The sequence below is a fragment of the Astyanax mexicanus genome, unplaced genomic scaffold, assembly GCF_023375975.1.
Source record: "Astyanax mexicanus isolate ESR-SI-001 unplaced genomic scaffold, AstMex3_surface scaffold_48, whole genome shotgun sequence".
NCBI lineage: Eukaryota > Metazoa > Chordata > Actinopteri > Characiformes > Acestrorhamphidae > Astyanax > Astyanax mexicanus.
The window spans coordinates 867,147-881,419 of NW_026040058.1; the positions used below are offsets into that span (position 1 = coordinate 867,147).

The 14,273-nt window shown below is 36.4% G+C and overlaps 1 protein-coding gene across 2 annotated transcripts; it reads left to right on the top strand.

Moving 5' to 3' along the window:
• The first annotated feature begins 2,783 nt into the window (after positions 1-2,783).
• LOC125797542 (MIF4G domain-containing protein B) lies at positions 2,784-12,759 on the top strand. Of its 2 annotated transcripts, none has more exons than XM_049473979.1 (6): positions 2,784-2,942; positions 5,164-5,285; positions 5,440-5,549; positions 8,411-8,566; positions 10,230-10,322; positions 10,988-12,759. In XM_049473979.1, the coding sequence occupies exons 2-6, from the start codon at positions 5,204-5,206 to the stop codon at positions 11,213-11,215; spliced, it is 669 nt and encodes a 222-aa protein (XP_049329936.1). In that variant the 5' UTR covers positions 2,784-2,942; positions 5,164-5,203; the 3' UTR covers positions 11,216-12,759. The 2 variants fall into 2 exon arrangements, with proteins under 2 accessions (XP_049329936.1, XP_049329935.1); XM_049473978.1 differs by lacking the exon at positions 2,784-2,942 and adding an exon at positions 4,936-5,064.
• Positions 12,760-14,273: the final 1,514 nt, after the last annotated feature.

The following is a 14,273-nucleotide window of genomic DNA, read 5'->3' on the forward strand; positions in this document are numbered from 1 at the left end:
CCAGATAACGTTATATGTTTGAAGTGGTATTACTGTATCATTGTGGAGTAATTGGATACCAATAATGTCCATTCGGTTTTATATAAAAATTTTTGGAGTGCTACATAACCAAAAAAATTAATTGTCCTCAAATCAGACCATAAAATCCTTAAAGAAGACATTCCATACTATTATTGTCATGCATATTAATTAAGTAATTATATTACTGTATCATTTTGGAGTAATTGGATACCACACTATAGCCAGCAAATCAAATTTTATTATGTTATCCAATAAAACCAAGACAGTCTTCAAGAAAACATTCCATACTATTAATGGCATAGTAGGAAAAAATGTCTATTCGGTTGTGCATGAACAAGATTTTGAAGTGCTATAAAACCAAACAACTACATTGTTATCCAATGTCACCAAGAAAACTTTGCAGAACACATCCCATACTATTAATGTCATGCATATCAGGTGATATTACTGTATTATTATTGTGTCATTTTGGAATAATGGGAGACCAAACTTGGGAACGTTGTCTATTAATTTTTGCATGAATCATATTTGGAGTCCTATAAACCCAAGAAATCAAAGAATTATCAAATAAGACCATCACATTTTCCATCACTATGACACTTTCCATGAAATCAGTGTTGCAAATATCAAATGATAGTGTATTATTTAGGAGTAAATTGATGTGTCCATTCTGTTTTGCATAAAGCAGATATTGGAGTTCTATAAAATTAGCAAATCAAAGAAATATCAAATGACACCATGAAAACCTTTACATTCCATTAATCCAAAATGATACAGTTAAATCACTTATTTTCTATAATGTCGATGAAGAATTACATATACCATACTTATGGTATATGTTCTCTAAAGAGTTTATGGTGTCATTTGATAACTCTTGCTTTATAGGACTCCAAAATTTGGTTTAGACAAAACCAAATGGACACAGTATTGATGATACAGTACTATCACTTGATCCTTATATCATTAATAGTATGGAGAGTGTACTTCAATGATTTTATAGTGGTATTTGATAACTAAAACGATACAGTAATATTACTTGATGCGCATGAGATTAATATCATAGTTTTTCAAGTTTTTCTTCAAGGTTTTCTTTGTTGTATTCGATAACAGTTAGATTTTTTGGTTTTATAGCACTTCAAAATCTGGTTTATGCACAACCAAACAAACATTTTTCTAAGTTTGGTATCCAATACCTCCAAAATGAAAAACATGACCTTAATAGTATGGGATGAGTTCTTCAAGGTTTTCTCGGTGAAATTGTATACCAAACTTTTTGTTTTTATAGTACTCAAAAATTGGTTTATGCACAACTGAATAGACATTTTTTCATTTCAATTTTGTATCCAATTACTCCAAAATGAGTACAGTAATATCACTTGTTACTCATGCCATTAAAAGTATGGAATGTGTTCTTTTATTTTGTTTTTGTTTCATTGGATAACAATTTGATTTGCTTTGGTTGTATATCCTCTGGGTCCTGACCACTGAATAACAGGGTGAAAGAAGGATAGTAAAATATACAGAGAACAGAAGCACTACTGTCTGTACTTATAGAACTACAAAGTATTCTTTATGATCAGTGAGACTGATAAGATAAATAATGGGTGTAGAAACAAGAAGGTGATCATAATGTTATGCTTGATTGGTGTACCTAAGACTGTACTGTGATGAGAACCGGTCCAGAATTCATTGAGATTCTAAGCATAATTCTGATAATGGGTCATACTAGACAATATACACTTTTCACTTTTTCTGTTTTAGAGTTGAGTTCATGTGTGTTTACTGTGGTGCTGTGAAGCTCGTAAGGTTGTGGAGAGCTGCCATGCACCTCTAAATATCTTCCAATGGCTATGTTTTCTAGACTACTATTTATCAGCAATTCAACCAAATGAAAGAATGCACACCAGTTTATCTGACTGCTATTCCTGCATCCTGCATCTTGAGTCTTTTTCTACTTTTCTACTTTTCACTTGAGTCTTTTTCTACTTTTCAGTAGTTTTCTCACAACAAGCACAACAAAAACAAATGTTTCAGTACCACATAAATAGTTTTTCACTCTTATTTATGAGCATTTTAAACTTACATTTTTATTCTCTGGCTGCAACTTTAGCATTAACTTACCAACCAATCAGCACACAGTAGCAGTAATGCTGGTGGCTTTGTTTTTCCAAAAACCTTTGTTGTAAAAAAAATCAGAACAATTTTAAAACAGAGAATTGGTTGCCCCGCCCACCCCTCCCCAGGTGCAAAACTCACTCGGGTTGCCAAGTTGAGGAGGATGAATCTTCAGTGGAAGACGAGTTCAATACCTTCTACCATGGCAATCAATGACGAGTCATACTCTGTAAGTTAATCAGCTAATGAATACGTTTGGAGTGTTTTTATTATTTGCACATTATAAACTGGATCATGTGAACTTTATCTGTAGTTAGCTGACCTCCGGGGTGGAGATAGTGTTGGGGAACGAGCAGCAGGCGGAGGCAGAGGCCAAAACAAACACATATACCCGTTATGGTCTGCACATTCAAAATAGAAACCTACGTATAATCCCTATTGGTGCTTTAAATTCTCCAAAAATGATAAAAGCAGGTTTGCTTGTAATACTTCTACTATACTGCTCATAGCAACACTACCTTAAACATGGCGCTCTGGTCAGTTACGCATGATAAACACACGTGACTGTCAATGAACGATTCAGAACTGGGTCTGGGCTCTTATGGGTTAAGGGCGGGATTTAGACTGGGTATATTTACTGGACCTGGCAACCGTGCTGTAAACGCCGGAGTGGCCGCGCGGTGCTAACGTGCTAAAGTTTTAACAACAGGAGAACCCGGGGAACAGCAGGAGAAGAGCAGAAGAACCCAGAGAACAGGAGGATGATGAAGGATGGAGCTCCGCCAGCAGCAGCGCTTCTGATTTAAGTAAGTTAAGTGTTTATAGTGACTTTAGTTCAACTAAAGGAAAAAAAACACGAGAACCAGGCTGACTTTAAAGCTAAAAAATCACAATTAAACTCTGTAATCAGCGCAGACTGACTGAAGATCAGCGCGTGGACAGAACCACGGAGTGTGAGTTTAGTTTAGTAGTTCAGTCTAGAGTTTTTCACTATTTATTTAACAGTAAAAGGATTGTGTAAAGTTCGGGCTGGGCGGATCAGTTGGCTGAAAGGCTGCAGGGCGAGGCTGAGCTTCATTTACGAAAGCCAGTCAGTCCGCAGAGCACCGACACAAACATCCCTGATGGCAAACACTGAATATTTGAACATATTTTGATCGTATACATGATTATTTTCCTTAGTTCAGTGTTTTTCATTGTTTTAAAATGTTCTGCATTGTAGATTAATACTAAAGTCATCCAAATAAAAAATGTGGAATTATTTAGTAAACAAAAAAGTGTTAAATAAACCAGAATGTTTTTTTCTTTAGATTTTTTTTAAAATAGCACCTTTTACTTACTTAGATGGCATCTTAGCATTTGCATTCTGGATTATCTTAGTCAACTTCGTGAGGTTAACCTTCAGTTAACAGCTGTGCTGAACTTTTCAAGAGTAAATTAAATTTCTTGTTCTCTTAATGTTTTGGAGAGCATCAGTTGTATAGTTGTGAAGAGGTAGAGTTGGTATACAGTGAATAGTCCTATTTAAGTAATGTTATAATCCACAGTAGGACAAAAACGAGTCAACTAAGTAAATATAAAAATACTTTAAGAAATGAAGGTCAGTAAATCTGTAGAATTGAACGATTTTAAGAACAAAAAAATAGAATGAGAAGGTGTGTGTGTGTGTGTGTGTCTAACACACCGTCTTTAGCTCTGTTTGGGCACTTCTATTTCACTTTATGCCCAAATCCTCACATCACAAAGCTTACTATCTAGCTGAATTCTGGCACCATTTAAATTTATAGACCACAGTCTATTCCTGTTTAAAGAGGAAAACAAAATCTTAATAAATATTTGGACCGTGTGGGAAAATTAAACATGCTGGGACAGACAGCTCCTTCTCAGTCTGGGATTGCAGTGCATTGCAGTGGGATTAAAAAACTGAATTATTAACTATGTAGAATCCATGTAGCTAGTAGCTACCAGTATCAGAATAACCGTTTTTGTTTGCAGTTTACATGCATGTACTGAGTATTATTTACTTAAGTATTTTGGTAGATTTATTTGCTTTTTTATAACATTGTTTTTATATTTAGGGTTCAAGGACCGAAGTTGTGTAGAACCCTGTGGTTATGCTCAGATTTTACTTCGTAGAGATGTGAAAATATGTAGGTAGGTGTAGAATTAGAGCATCCTGGCTGACAACAAAAAACACGCAGTTTGGTCAGTGGGGAATGAGTATTCTAAAAACTTCAATAGATTTGTACATTTGAAGTAAATCACTTGATCATGATAAAGCCTTCTAAAAAAAAAAAACCTTTGATAATCTCTATATGTCACCATCCCCAACCTATTGTCCATTATTTCTATATTTTTTTACATAATTTTTATTATTATTTTATAAAAAATCAGTAAGTTAGTGTTTCTGCTGAACGTTTGGAACTATTATTCTATGTACAACTTTTAACCTTTTTTAGTTGCAGTATTTTATATATATATATATATATATATATATATATATATATATACCCTAAAAATATTGTGATATTATTTTAGGTCTATATGGCCCTCCCCTAGAACAGTGCCTCCCAGTTTCAACCCAGGATCACTGCATAGTTGAATTCCCAACAGTACGACTCTGTAGGGCTGTGATTGTATCAGCTGCTGGTCACTTCTATTGCCTGTTTCTCTGGGGCCTGTGAATCTGCTGAAAGGGATTGGACAGCATGACCCACTCACCTAATCCTGCTTATCCCTTCCACACAAGCAGCAGATACAGGCTTTCAATAGTCACATCCAGTCTGGTGACAGTTCTGGACCTGTAGTGCTGCAGGACTGTAGTTTAAATCAGTTGGGACTGTTGAGTAAAACCTTCAAAACCTCAAAAACATCAGAAAAGCTTTAACAGCAGGTGTGTTTTGGCGTCAGAGTCGTAATGTCTGTGTGGTAAGTTCTGATCAGTAGAGGCTGGTCTAATCTAATCTGAACTCTATTAGAAGCTGTTCCTGCACATGTACTGAGTTCTGTTTCTGTATAATCCTGCAGTGCAGGTGTTCCGCTGCCCAAACCCTGTGTTCTGAAGAGAATGGAGGATTCATCAAAAGAAGATTACAAGATCCATTCCTTCGACATGGAGACGCAGAAGTTGCTGAAAACAGCACTTAAAGGTAAGAGTACTTACCTGTGGAATTTAGTTAATGAAATCATGTTGAAACAGTTTAACATCATGTTCACATTAAATAATGGTGTTGGAATCTGAATTGTGGGTTTGAGTTTTTTTAGAGCTGTTCTGAAAGAAAGGATCTGTTTTTGATTTGTAAGATCCAGGCTCAGTGGACTTGGAGAAAGTGTCTAGTGTCATAGTGGATCAGTCTCTGAAGGATCAGATGTTCAGTAAAGAAGCTGGACGCATCTGCTTCACCATAGTGCAGGTAAATATGTTGACCAGACTGATGGACCTACTGAACAATACAGAATCAGTACTGAACAATACTATATGTCCCAAAGTGGAGGTATTAACTCAACATAACAGAGCTTAAATGTCAAAATGTAGTTCTATAATTACAGACTGTAGTCCTGTATCTGTTTCTGTATACAACTCTGCATACAAGAAATAAGAGACCACTTAAAAAGTATGAATTTCTTTGATTTTACCAAATTGAAAACCACTGGAATATAATAAGAGGAAGATGGATGATCATGAGCCATCAAACCACCAAACTGAACTGCTTGATTTTTTTGCACCAGGAGTAAAAGCATAAAGTTATCCAAAAGCAGTAAGACTGGTGGAGGAGAACATGGCAAGATGCATTAAAACTGTGATTAAAAAACAGGGTTATTCCATCAAATATTGATTGAACTCCTAAAACTTTGTGAATATGAACTTTTTTTCTTTGCATTATTTGAGGCCTGAAAGCTCTGTATCTTTTTTGTAATGTTCATTTTTTGCAAATAAATGCTCTAAATGACAATGTTTTTATTTGGAATTTGGGAGAAATGTCCATGGTTTATAGAATAAAACAACAGAGGAACTGGTTCAGAAACTGAAATGATCTTAAAATTTTTTCCAGAGCTCTATTTTAGTGTCCTTTTTTTTTTTTTAAACTGTTCTTCAATGGACAGGACCCCACAGGATAGACCACCACAGTGCAGCTATGAGTGGGCTTGAGTGTGACCTATTAGTGTATATTGTGCTGTTATTAGTGGAACAGATACAGCAGTGCTGCTGGAGTTTTTAAACACTGTGTTCATTCTCTGTCCTATGGAGCTAAATTAGTGCCAAAACTACGCAAATAAAGAAAACGTATTCTGTAAATATGATACTACTTGCAAACAAACACAACGCGTTTTACAAATACAAAACTCGACTCTCTAACACACACGGTGTGTTTTACAAACACAAAACCTGATGGTTGTAAATATATATGTAAACTTCAAATAAATACACAGCTGTTTTCTAATACATTGCTCTTTACAAACAAATATAACACGTTTTACAAATGCAAAAAGTAATAAATAAAACAAGTAAAACATTATTTTCAAACATTACCGTGTCATGACTCACGAACACGCACAGCCCATTTGTAAATCACGTGACTTTTGGCACAGTTTTAGCAGAGTCGCAAACTCGTGTTGAGATTTTCTCACAAATACACCCAACCCTCGTACAAATGCATCGCCCCAGAACAGCAGGTGGCACTGTGGGACACTTTAGGAGAGGTGGCTGCACAGCAAAGCAAGCTCTCCTATCCAGCGCTCCCCAGAGTATTAATTTACACTGATTAAGGTGTTTAATACACCTTTAATAATCACAACTCTACCATTTTATACCCGATTTACACACGGTTGTTACAAACAGCAGAGATGTAATTATGATATAGGACGCTGTTACACATCACAAATATGAGCTTTCATGCTGAAATACTTTGTATTATGCTCTTTAAAAAAGAAAGAAAAAAATATTAATTGGTGTTTAAATTATATATATAGATAGATAGATAGAGCATAATACAAAGTATTTCAGCATATTGTCAGTAAATTTGCAGCATTTATTTGCAGAAAATGAGAAATGGCTGAAATAACAAAAAAGATGCAAAGCTATTAGACCTCAAATAATGCAAAGAATTGTAGATTAGTTTCCAGAGGTTTTCAATTTGGTAAAATCAATTTTTTTTTTTTTTTTTACCATTTTTAGGTGGTCTTTCCTTTTGTCCATATCTATCTATCTATCTATCTATCTATCTATCTATCTATCTATCTATCTATCTATCTATCTATCTATCTATCTATCTATCTATCTATCTATCTATCTATCTATCTATCTATATTACAATTTAAACATCAATTAATATTTTTTTCTTTCTTTTTTAAAGAGCATAATATAAAGTATTTCAGCATGAAAGCTCATATTTGTGATGTGTAACAGCGTCCTATATCATAATTACATCTCTGCTGTTTGTAACAAACCAAACCGTGTGTAAATCGGGTATAAAATGGTAGAGTTGTGATTATTAAAGGTGTATTAAACACCTTAATCAGTGTAAATTAATGCTCTGGGGAGCGCTGGATAGGAAAGCTTGCTTTGCTGTGCAGCCACCTCTCGTAAAGTGTCCCACAGCGCCACCTGCTGTTCTGGGGCGATGCATTTGTACGAGGGTTGGGTGTATTTGTGAGAAAATCTCAACACGAGTTTGTGACTCTGCTAAAACTGTGCCAAAAGTCACGTGATTTACAAATGGGCTGTGCGTGTTCGTGAGTCATGACACGGTAATGTTTGAAAATAATGTTTTACTTGTTTTATTTATTACTTTTTGCATTTGTAAAACGTGTTATATTTGTTTGTAAAGAGCAATGTATTAGAAAACAGCTGTGTATTTATTTGAAGTTTACATATATATTTACAACCATCAGGTTTTGTGTTTGTAAAACACACCGTGTGTGTTAGAGAGTTGAGTTTTGTATTTGTAAAACGCATTGTGTTTGTTTGCAAGTAGTATCATATTTACAGAATACGTTTTCTTTATTTGCGTAGTTTTGGCACTAATTTAGCTCCATACTGTCCTCCACTCTATTACACACTCCTACACACTCCTATACTCCTCAAACTTGTAGATTAAGTAAAGTCAAAAATAGAATTTCTGAACCTGTTGCTGCAGAGTTTGTGTTGGTCATCCTCTAGTCCTTCATTAACTGTGTATCTTTGTCTTTATCTGTATCAGGTCTCTATCTTATTTTTCTTTTGTAACTTCTGCAATGTGGTAATGACCCCTCTACTCCTCGCTGCCTCCTTCAGGCAGAGTCCAAGCAGAACGGTGGCAGCGTGTTCCGCCGGAACCTCCTGAACCGCCTGCAGCAGGAGTTTAAAGCTCGCGAGGAAACGAGGAAGAGATCCACTCAGGAGTGGGTGTGCCTTGTCTCCTTTATCTGCAACATCTTTGACTACCTCAAGGTAAAGCAACAAAACATACACGTTAACCAACTGCAGCTTTATTAGGGCTGTGCTTTGGCATGAACATAAATTATGTGCATCACGATCGAGGGCTTACAATTCCATATGCTCCAATATATTGCAATAGTGAAGTTTTTCTGATGTATTTCAAATGTTCAGTTGTTTGCAATTAATCTGGGAACTTTAATGCTAATATTTATTAATCTTTTAACGCCAATTAGATTTTTATTTAAACTATCCTGACATCTAATAATAATAATAAAGTAAAAAAAGATCTGGTCTCCAGGCACACCACACCACACTGCACAATTATTTTGTCTCCCTCCAAACATTACAGGTAAGTTCCTGCATTCTAATTTTAATAATAAGAATAGTGATGTGATGGTTTCAATATTTTTTAAGCATTTGACACCAAAAATATCGATACAATTCCATTCTAATTCCAGTCTTAGATTCATTCTTTTATTTACATTTAAATGTATCCAATCATTTTATGCTGAATTCTTAAGAACACATGTGAATAATCATGATTAATCACAGAATATTGTGACAAAACATTTGACAATTGACACCACTTTAATATATAGCTGTCAAATTATATATATATATATATATTAGTATTAAATGTGTCCCATTTTTCCCTCACAAACTGAGAGAGGGTTAAACTCTAAAATCATTTGAAAGTGGTTTAACAAAAGAGACAACCATACAAGACCATGCTTGTGCTGAAAGCACACATGGATTTATGCCTGGTTCACACTACACAACTTTTTGAGTGGTCAGGTGGTTGTGCTGTTCACACTACATATCTGGTTGAGCTGTAATCAGTCTTCTTGTTGTTGTGGCTTTCACACTGACATATCGCAATACTGGGTCGCCAATCCAAGCCACGGCTGCGCGGTGTGCGCATATTAAACAGCATACTAAAACCTTTATCCTACTCAATACAAACAGAATAGAACTATTTTCATTTTCCATTATACCAGAGGCAGATTATATTATTATATTATATATTTGTCAACAGAAATTAAGTAAACCGACGAAATAATTTGTACCAAACTGTAATGATTTTTTAGAAGGCAAAACATAAATCCATTTAGGCAAATACATTTATGCAACAGTGAAAAATGTGGCAAAATTAATGAAAATCTACCAGAAAAAAATCATGTATTGTGAACTAGACACAACCTATCTATACAGTAAATACACATATAGACCTTAGTGAGCATTGACACACAGTGACGTATAGTGAGCACACATGCCCAGAACAGTGGGCAGCTATTGGGGGAGGCGTGAGGATTAACAGCCTTTACTCAGTGGCCCAACAGTGACAGCTTGCCAAGCCCAGCTATTAAATCCACAATAATTCCTGTGGAGTCCCTGTTTCAGCTAGGGAATTCCAAAGGATTTGAATTTGTGTGTATGTGTTTGTGTGTGTAGATATGATTTGTTGTGGTTGCAAAAACTGAACAAAATTCCTAAATACAATGACACCACCATCACCTCATTTAGCCCCACCCTCGTAGAAAAAGTATCCACGAAACGTCTCGTGTGAGTGTTAAGGGTTTTGATCTACAGATACCAGTACAAAACATGGTTGAATATCTGATTCACAGTGTTTTTTACTGTAAAAATCATACTAAAGCATTTGTTGTGTTTTTAGGTAAATAATATGCCCATGATGGCGCTGGTGCACCCGGTATACGACTGCTTGTTCAGACTGGCCCAGCCTGACGCACTCAAAAACGAGGAGGAGGTGAACTTCATTCATCCACACTCTTGTCCCAGTTCAGCCATTTTTTCACCCACTTGTAATACTACTGCTATTGACTTTTCATTCAATATATGGCAGTAACTAGTGATTTTACCCTTGAATCTAAAGCTTGGAAGTGTGTCGAAAAAACAACACGCATTTGTTCCAATCACGTGACCAATGACGTTCGAAGCTTCATTTAGGCACACAATCACTTGACTGCTCTAAGGAAAGATTTAAAAGCAGGAGATCATGGCGCGCACCTTGAGAGTTGAGAGAAAGAGGGAACCTCAGTGAACCAATAAAACCACGGCTGAGGATCACTTGAGATCCTGGGCATCTCAAAAAAATGTTATCCCTACCTTTATCGTCTTGCACTGGAGTTTTTATGCACACTAGCCTCCTCAGGCCCATGTGAGCGGATATTTTCAAAGGCTGGAGAAGTTGAAGAAGTAATAAATAACAAAATGATTGTTTATGGCTATAATTTATGGGTTGATTTATCATCCAATATAAAAAGCTATTGTGACAGGTCTCTTTATGCTTTTATCCAGTTCAGTCACTGCCCAGTTAAAGTGGTAGTTGACTGCAGCGGGCCTTAAACTGGGATATGTTTTGGGTTTTAAATGTTCTGGAATGTGTGATGAGTTGGGTGTAATGTGTTCCAGGTGGACTGTCTGGTGCTGCAGCTGCACCGTATCGGAGAGCAGCTGGAGAAGATGAATCTGCAGCGGATGGACGAGCTGTTCTGCCTGCTGCGGGACGGCTTCCTCCTGCAGGACGGCCTCAGCTCTCTCGGGCGGCTCCTCCTGCTGGAGATCCTGGAGTTCCGCGCTGGGAGCTGGACGCTTAGCGAAACGGCTCAGAAATACTACTACAGCGAGGTGACTGACTGACTGACTGATGCTGTGTGTGAACAGGACTCAGGCCAGGTCAGGCAAAGCTATGAAGACAATACAGATATTTATGAAGAGACTGATCACAATCAACTCATCGTCTGGTTAAACATTTCCTCAAATACAAGGAAAACATCTTGTAGATAATTTTTTGTGGAAAGGGGGTTTGGCTTAGAGGGGAGGTCTCATACTACTGGCATATGGTCCCGAAACAAGACCTAAAATCTGGCCTGCAATCTTTTGTGCCAAGCTCAGACCAGACAAAAATTATCAACTTTTCAAATGCGAGTACTGTAGATGCATGGAGCATCAAGTGGAGTGCGATAATTCATATTCACCAAAGGTGTCAAAAGTATTCAGAACAATTTCCCAGGTAGAAGTAGATACTACAGTTTGAAAATTATTCTGTAGAAGTTGAATCAACTATTTTTTTTACTTAAGTAAGTAAGTGAGTAAAAGTACTGCTTTCAAAACTAAAAGTAAAAGTAATGTAAAAGGGGGAAAATGCCATGAAGGACAACTAAAGGCATGCCACAGCAGCCTATAGTGCACTACCCCATGATAACTGTAATGTTGTATTAAAATGTTAATGTTGAAAAATTTGAGATCAGATGCATTTATGCCCATTAGTCAAAGACAACCCAAGTAAACACCAAATGCAGTTTTACATTAAGGTAAATTAGGTTTTTATTATTAAGGGAGAAAAAAAATCCAAACTTATTAGGCCCTACATGAAAAAGAGATTGCCCCCTTAAATTTAATAACTGGTTGGGCCTCCCTTAACAGCACCAAGTGAAATCCAGCGTTTACCGTAATTTGCAATTAGTCTTACATCTCTGTGCAGGAATTTTGGCTCCACTCTTCTTTGTGAAATTGTTGTAATTCCACCACAATGGAGGGTTTTTGAGGATAAGCTGCCTTTTTAAGGTCATGTCAAGTATCTCAAAAAGATTCAGGTTTCAGTCAAGACTTTGACTAGGGCAATCCAAAGTCTTCACTTTGTTTTTCTTCAGCCATTCAGAAGTCGAGTTACTGGTGTGTTTTGGATCATTGTCCTGCTGTAGAACCCAAGCTCGTTTGAGGTCACGTAGTGATGGCGGGACATTCTCCTTCAGGACTTTTTGGTAGACAGTGGAATTCTTGGTGTAATCATGAGTGTTGGCCTTAAGTGAGGCCTGCAGTTCTTTGGATGTAGTTGTGAGGTCCTTTTGAGACCTCTTGGATGATTCATTGCTGTGCTCTTGGGGTAATGTTGGTCAGCCAGCCACTCCTGGGAAGGTTCACCACTGTTCCATGTTTTCACCGTTTTGTGGATAATGGTTGTCAATGTGGTTCCCTGAAATAGCTTTATAACCTTTTTCAGACTGATAGATCTCAGTTATTTCTTTCTTATTTGTTCCTAAATTTATTTGGATATTGGCATGATGTCAGAGAAACAGTCACTGATCCTTACATGTTATGGTCTCCCAGTAAGGTAGTCATTGATCTCAGTGACCAGGTGCATATCCACCTCCATCTTCATCAGCTTATTTAGATTCATGATTCAGGGTTCAAAAACGGCCTGCATGGCAGAGTGCCAATACAAAATGGAATTATGAATTCCACTGTCTACTAAAAAGTCTACCAAACAGAGTGACCAATTTTAACGTGTTTATTACTTTTGAAGGTCTCATGTCGTGATTGTCATTAAATGTTGTGGTGGTGTGTAGTATGAAGGAATGCCCTGTTTCAGTTCGGTGGAGGAGTGGGATGAGAAGACTGACTTGATTTCAGCACTTACTAGTAATTATTTGTGATATGCAAATGTCTCACCTCTGATTGGCTAACAGCACTGTGAAGCTCCCTCCACGGCTCTGCAGTTGGTGGCTGCAAGTCAAGATAGGTGGGGTCATAAATCCTAATTTATGGTTTGATGTCAGTCCTAGGGCTTTTTGACTCGTTTTTCTGTCTATTTTTTTTTTTGGCTAATGCAGGCAATGGGGGTAGAAGAACAGTTTCATGTGCAGCATGTATAGACCGTTTCAGAGGAATATTCATGAGCGTAGGAAGTGACGTAGCTGTTCCTAGGACACTTCCGTTTAGCGGTAAACAGCGTTCAAAACAGTGGACATAACTTTTTAATTTAACATAAACGCAAACTTCACCTAATCTGAGAGTCACAAACATTGAAAATCAGGTCAAATTGTTCTTTAAACAAGTAAACTATGGAGGACCAAAAATTACATAAGTATAAATAAACACACACATAAATGTATACATATATAAATAAATACATGAATAAATAAATGAATGTTGAAATTAATAAATATATAAATAAATGCACATATAAATAAATATATATATATAAATAAATAAATACGTTCACAAATAATTGTATAGGTAAATAAATTAATTAGTAAATACAGTTCTTATTTACATATTTATTTATTCATTTATATGTGCTTTTATTTATTTAATCATTTATTTATTTTAACATTTATTTATAAATCTAATTTATAAATAAATGGGGATAATCGCAGCCTCCAAATGATTGTAAAGAAAAGGCCATTCAAAAGAGAGTGGCCCACCCTCCTGGATTATACTGCCTGGCTAGTGACCCCCACATCATTTGAATTTGAGCCCCCTGGCTACGAGTGTAAAACTTTTATAAAATTGTCTGCAAGGTCTTGTGCATTACAGTGATTTAACCCAAGATTAGAGGCAGTTAATTACTATGCAACAAATAAAAGCATCTATTATGCCACTTCACCACAATTCTGACTGGGTTTCCCTAGAACAAAGCACTTCACATAGAACCCGGCTAAGAATCCCGCCTTTAAATCCCCCCCCCCCCCCCCCCCCCACGTCAACAATTAAAGCTATTTTCTTCATAGTAAAATTTAGCAAGTTAATGAAACAGAAGAAACCTGAGTGCAGTGCTTTTTTCTGTGCTCTAAATTTCAATCACAGTTTATTTTTACACATGGACAACATTGTTTATACCCTTCTGTTAAAGAAAACCCAACACTCACCAAAATAACTTGAAACTGGCAAATAAAACTAATGAAAATCATACATT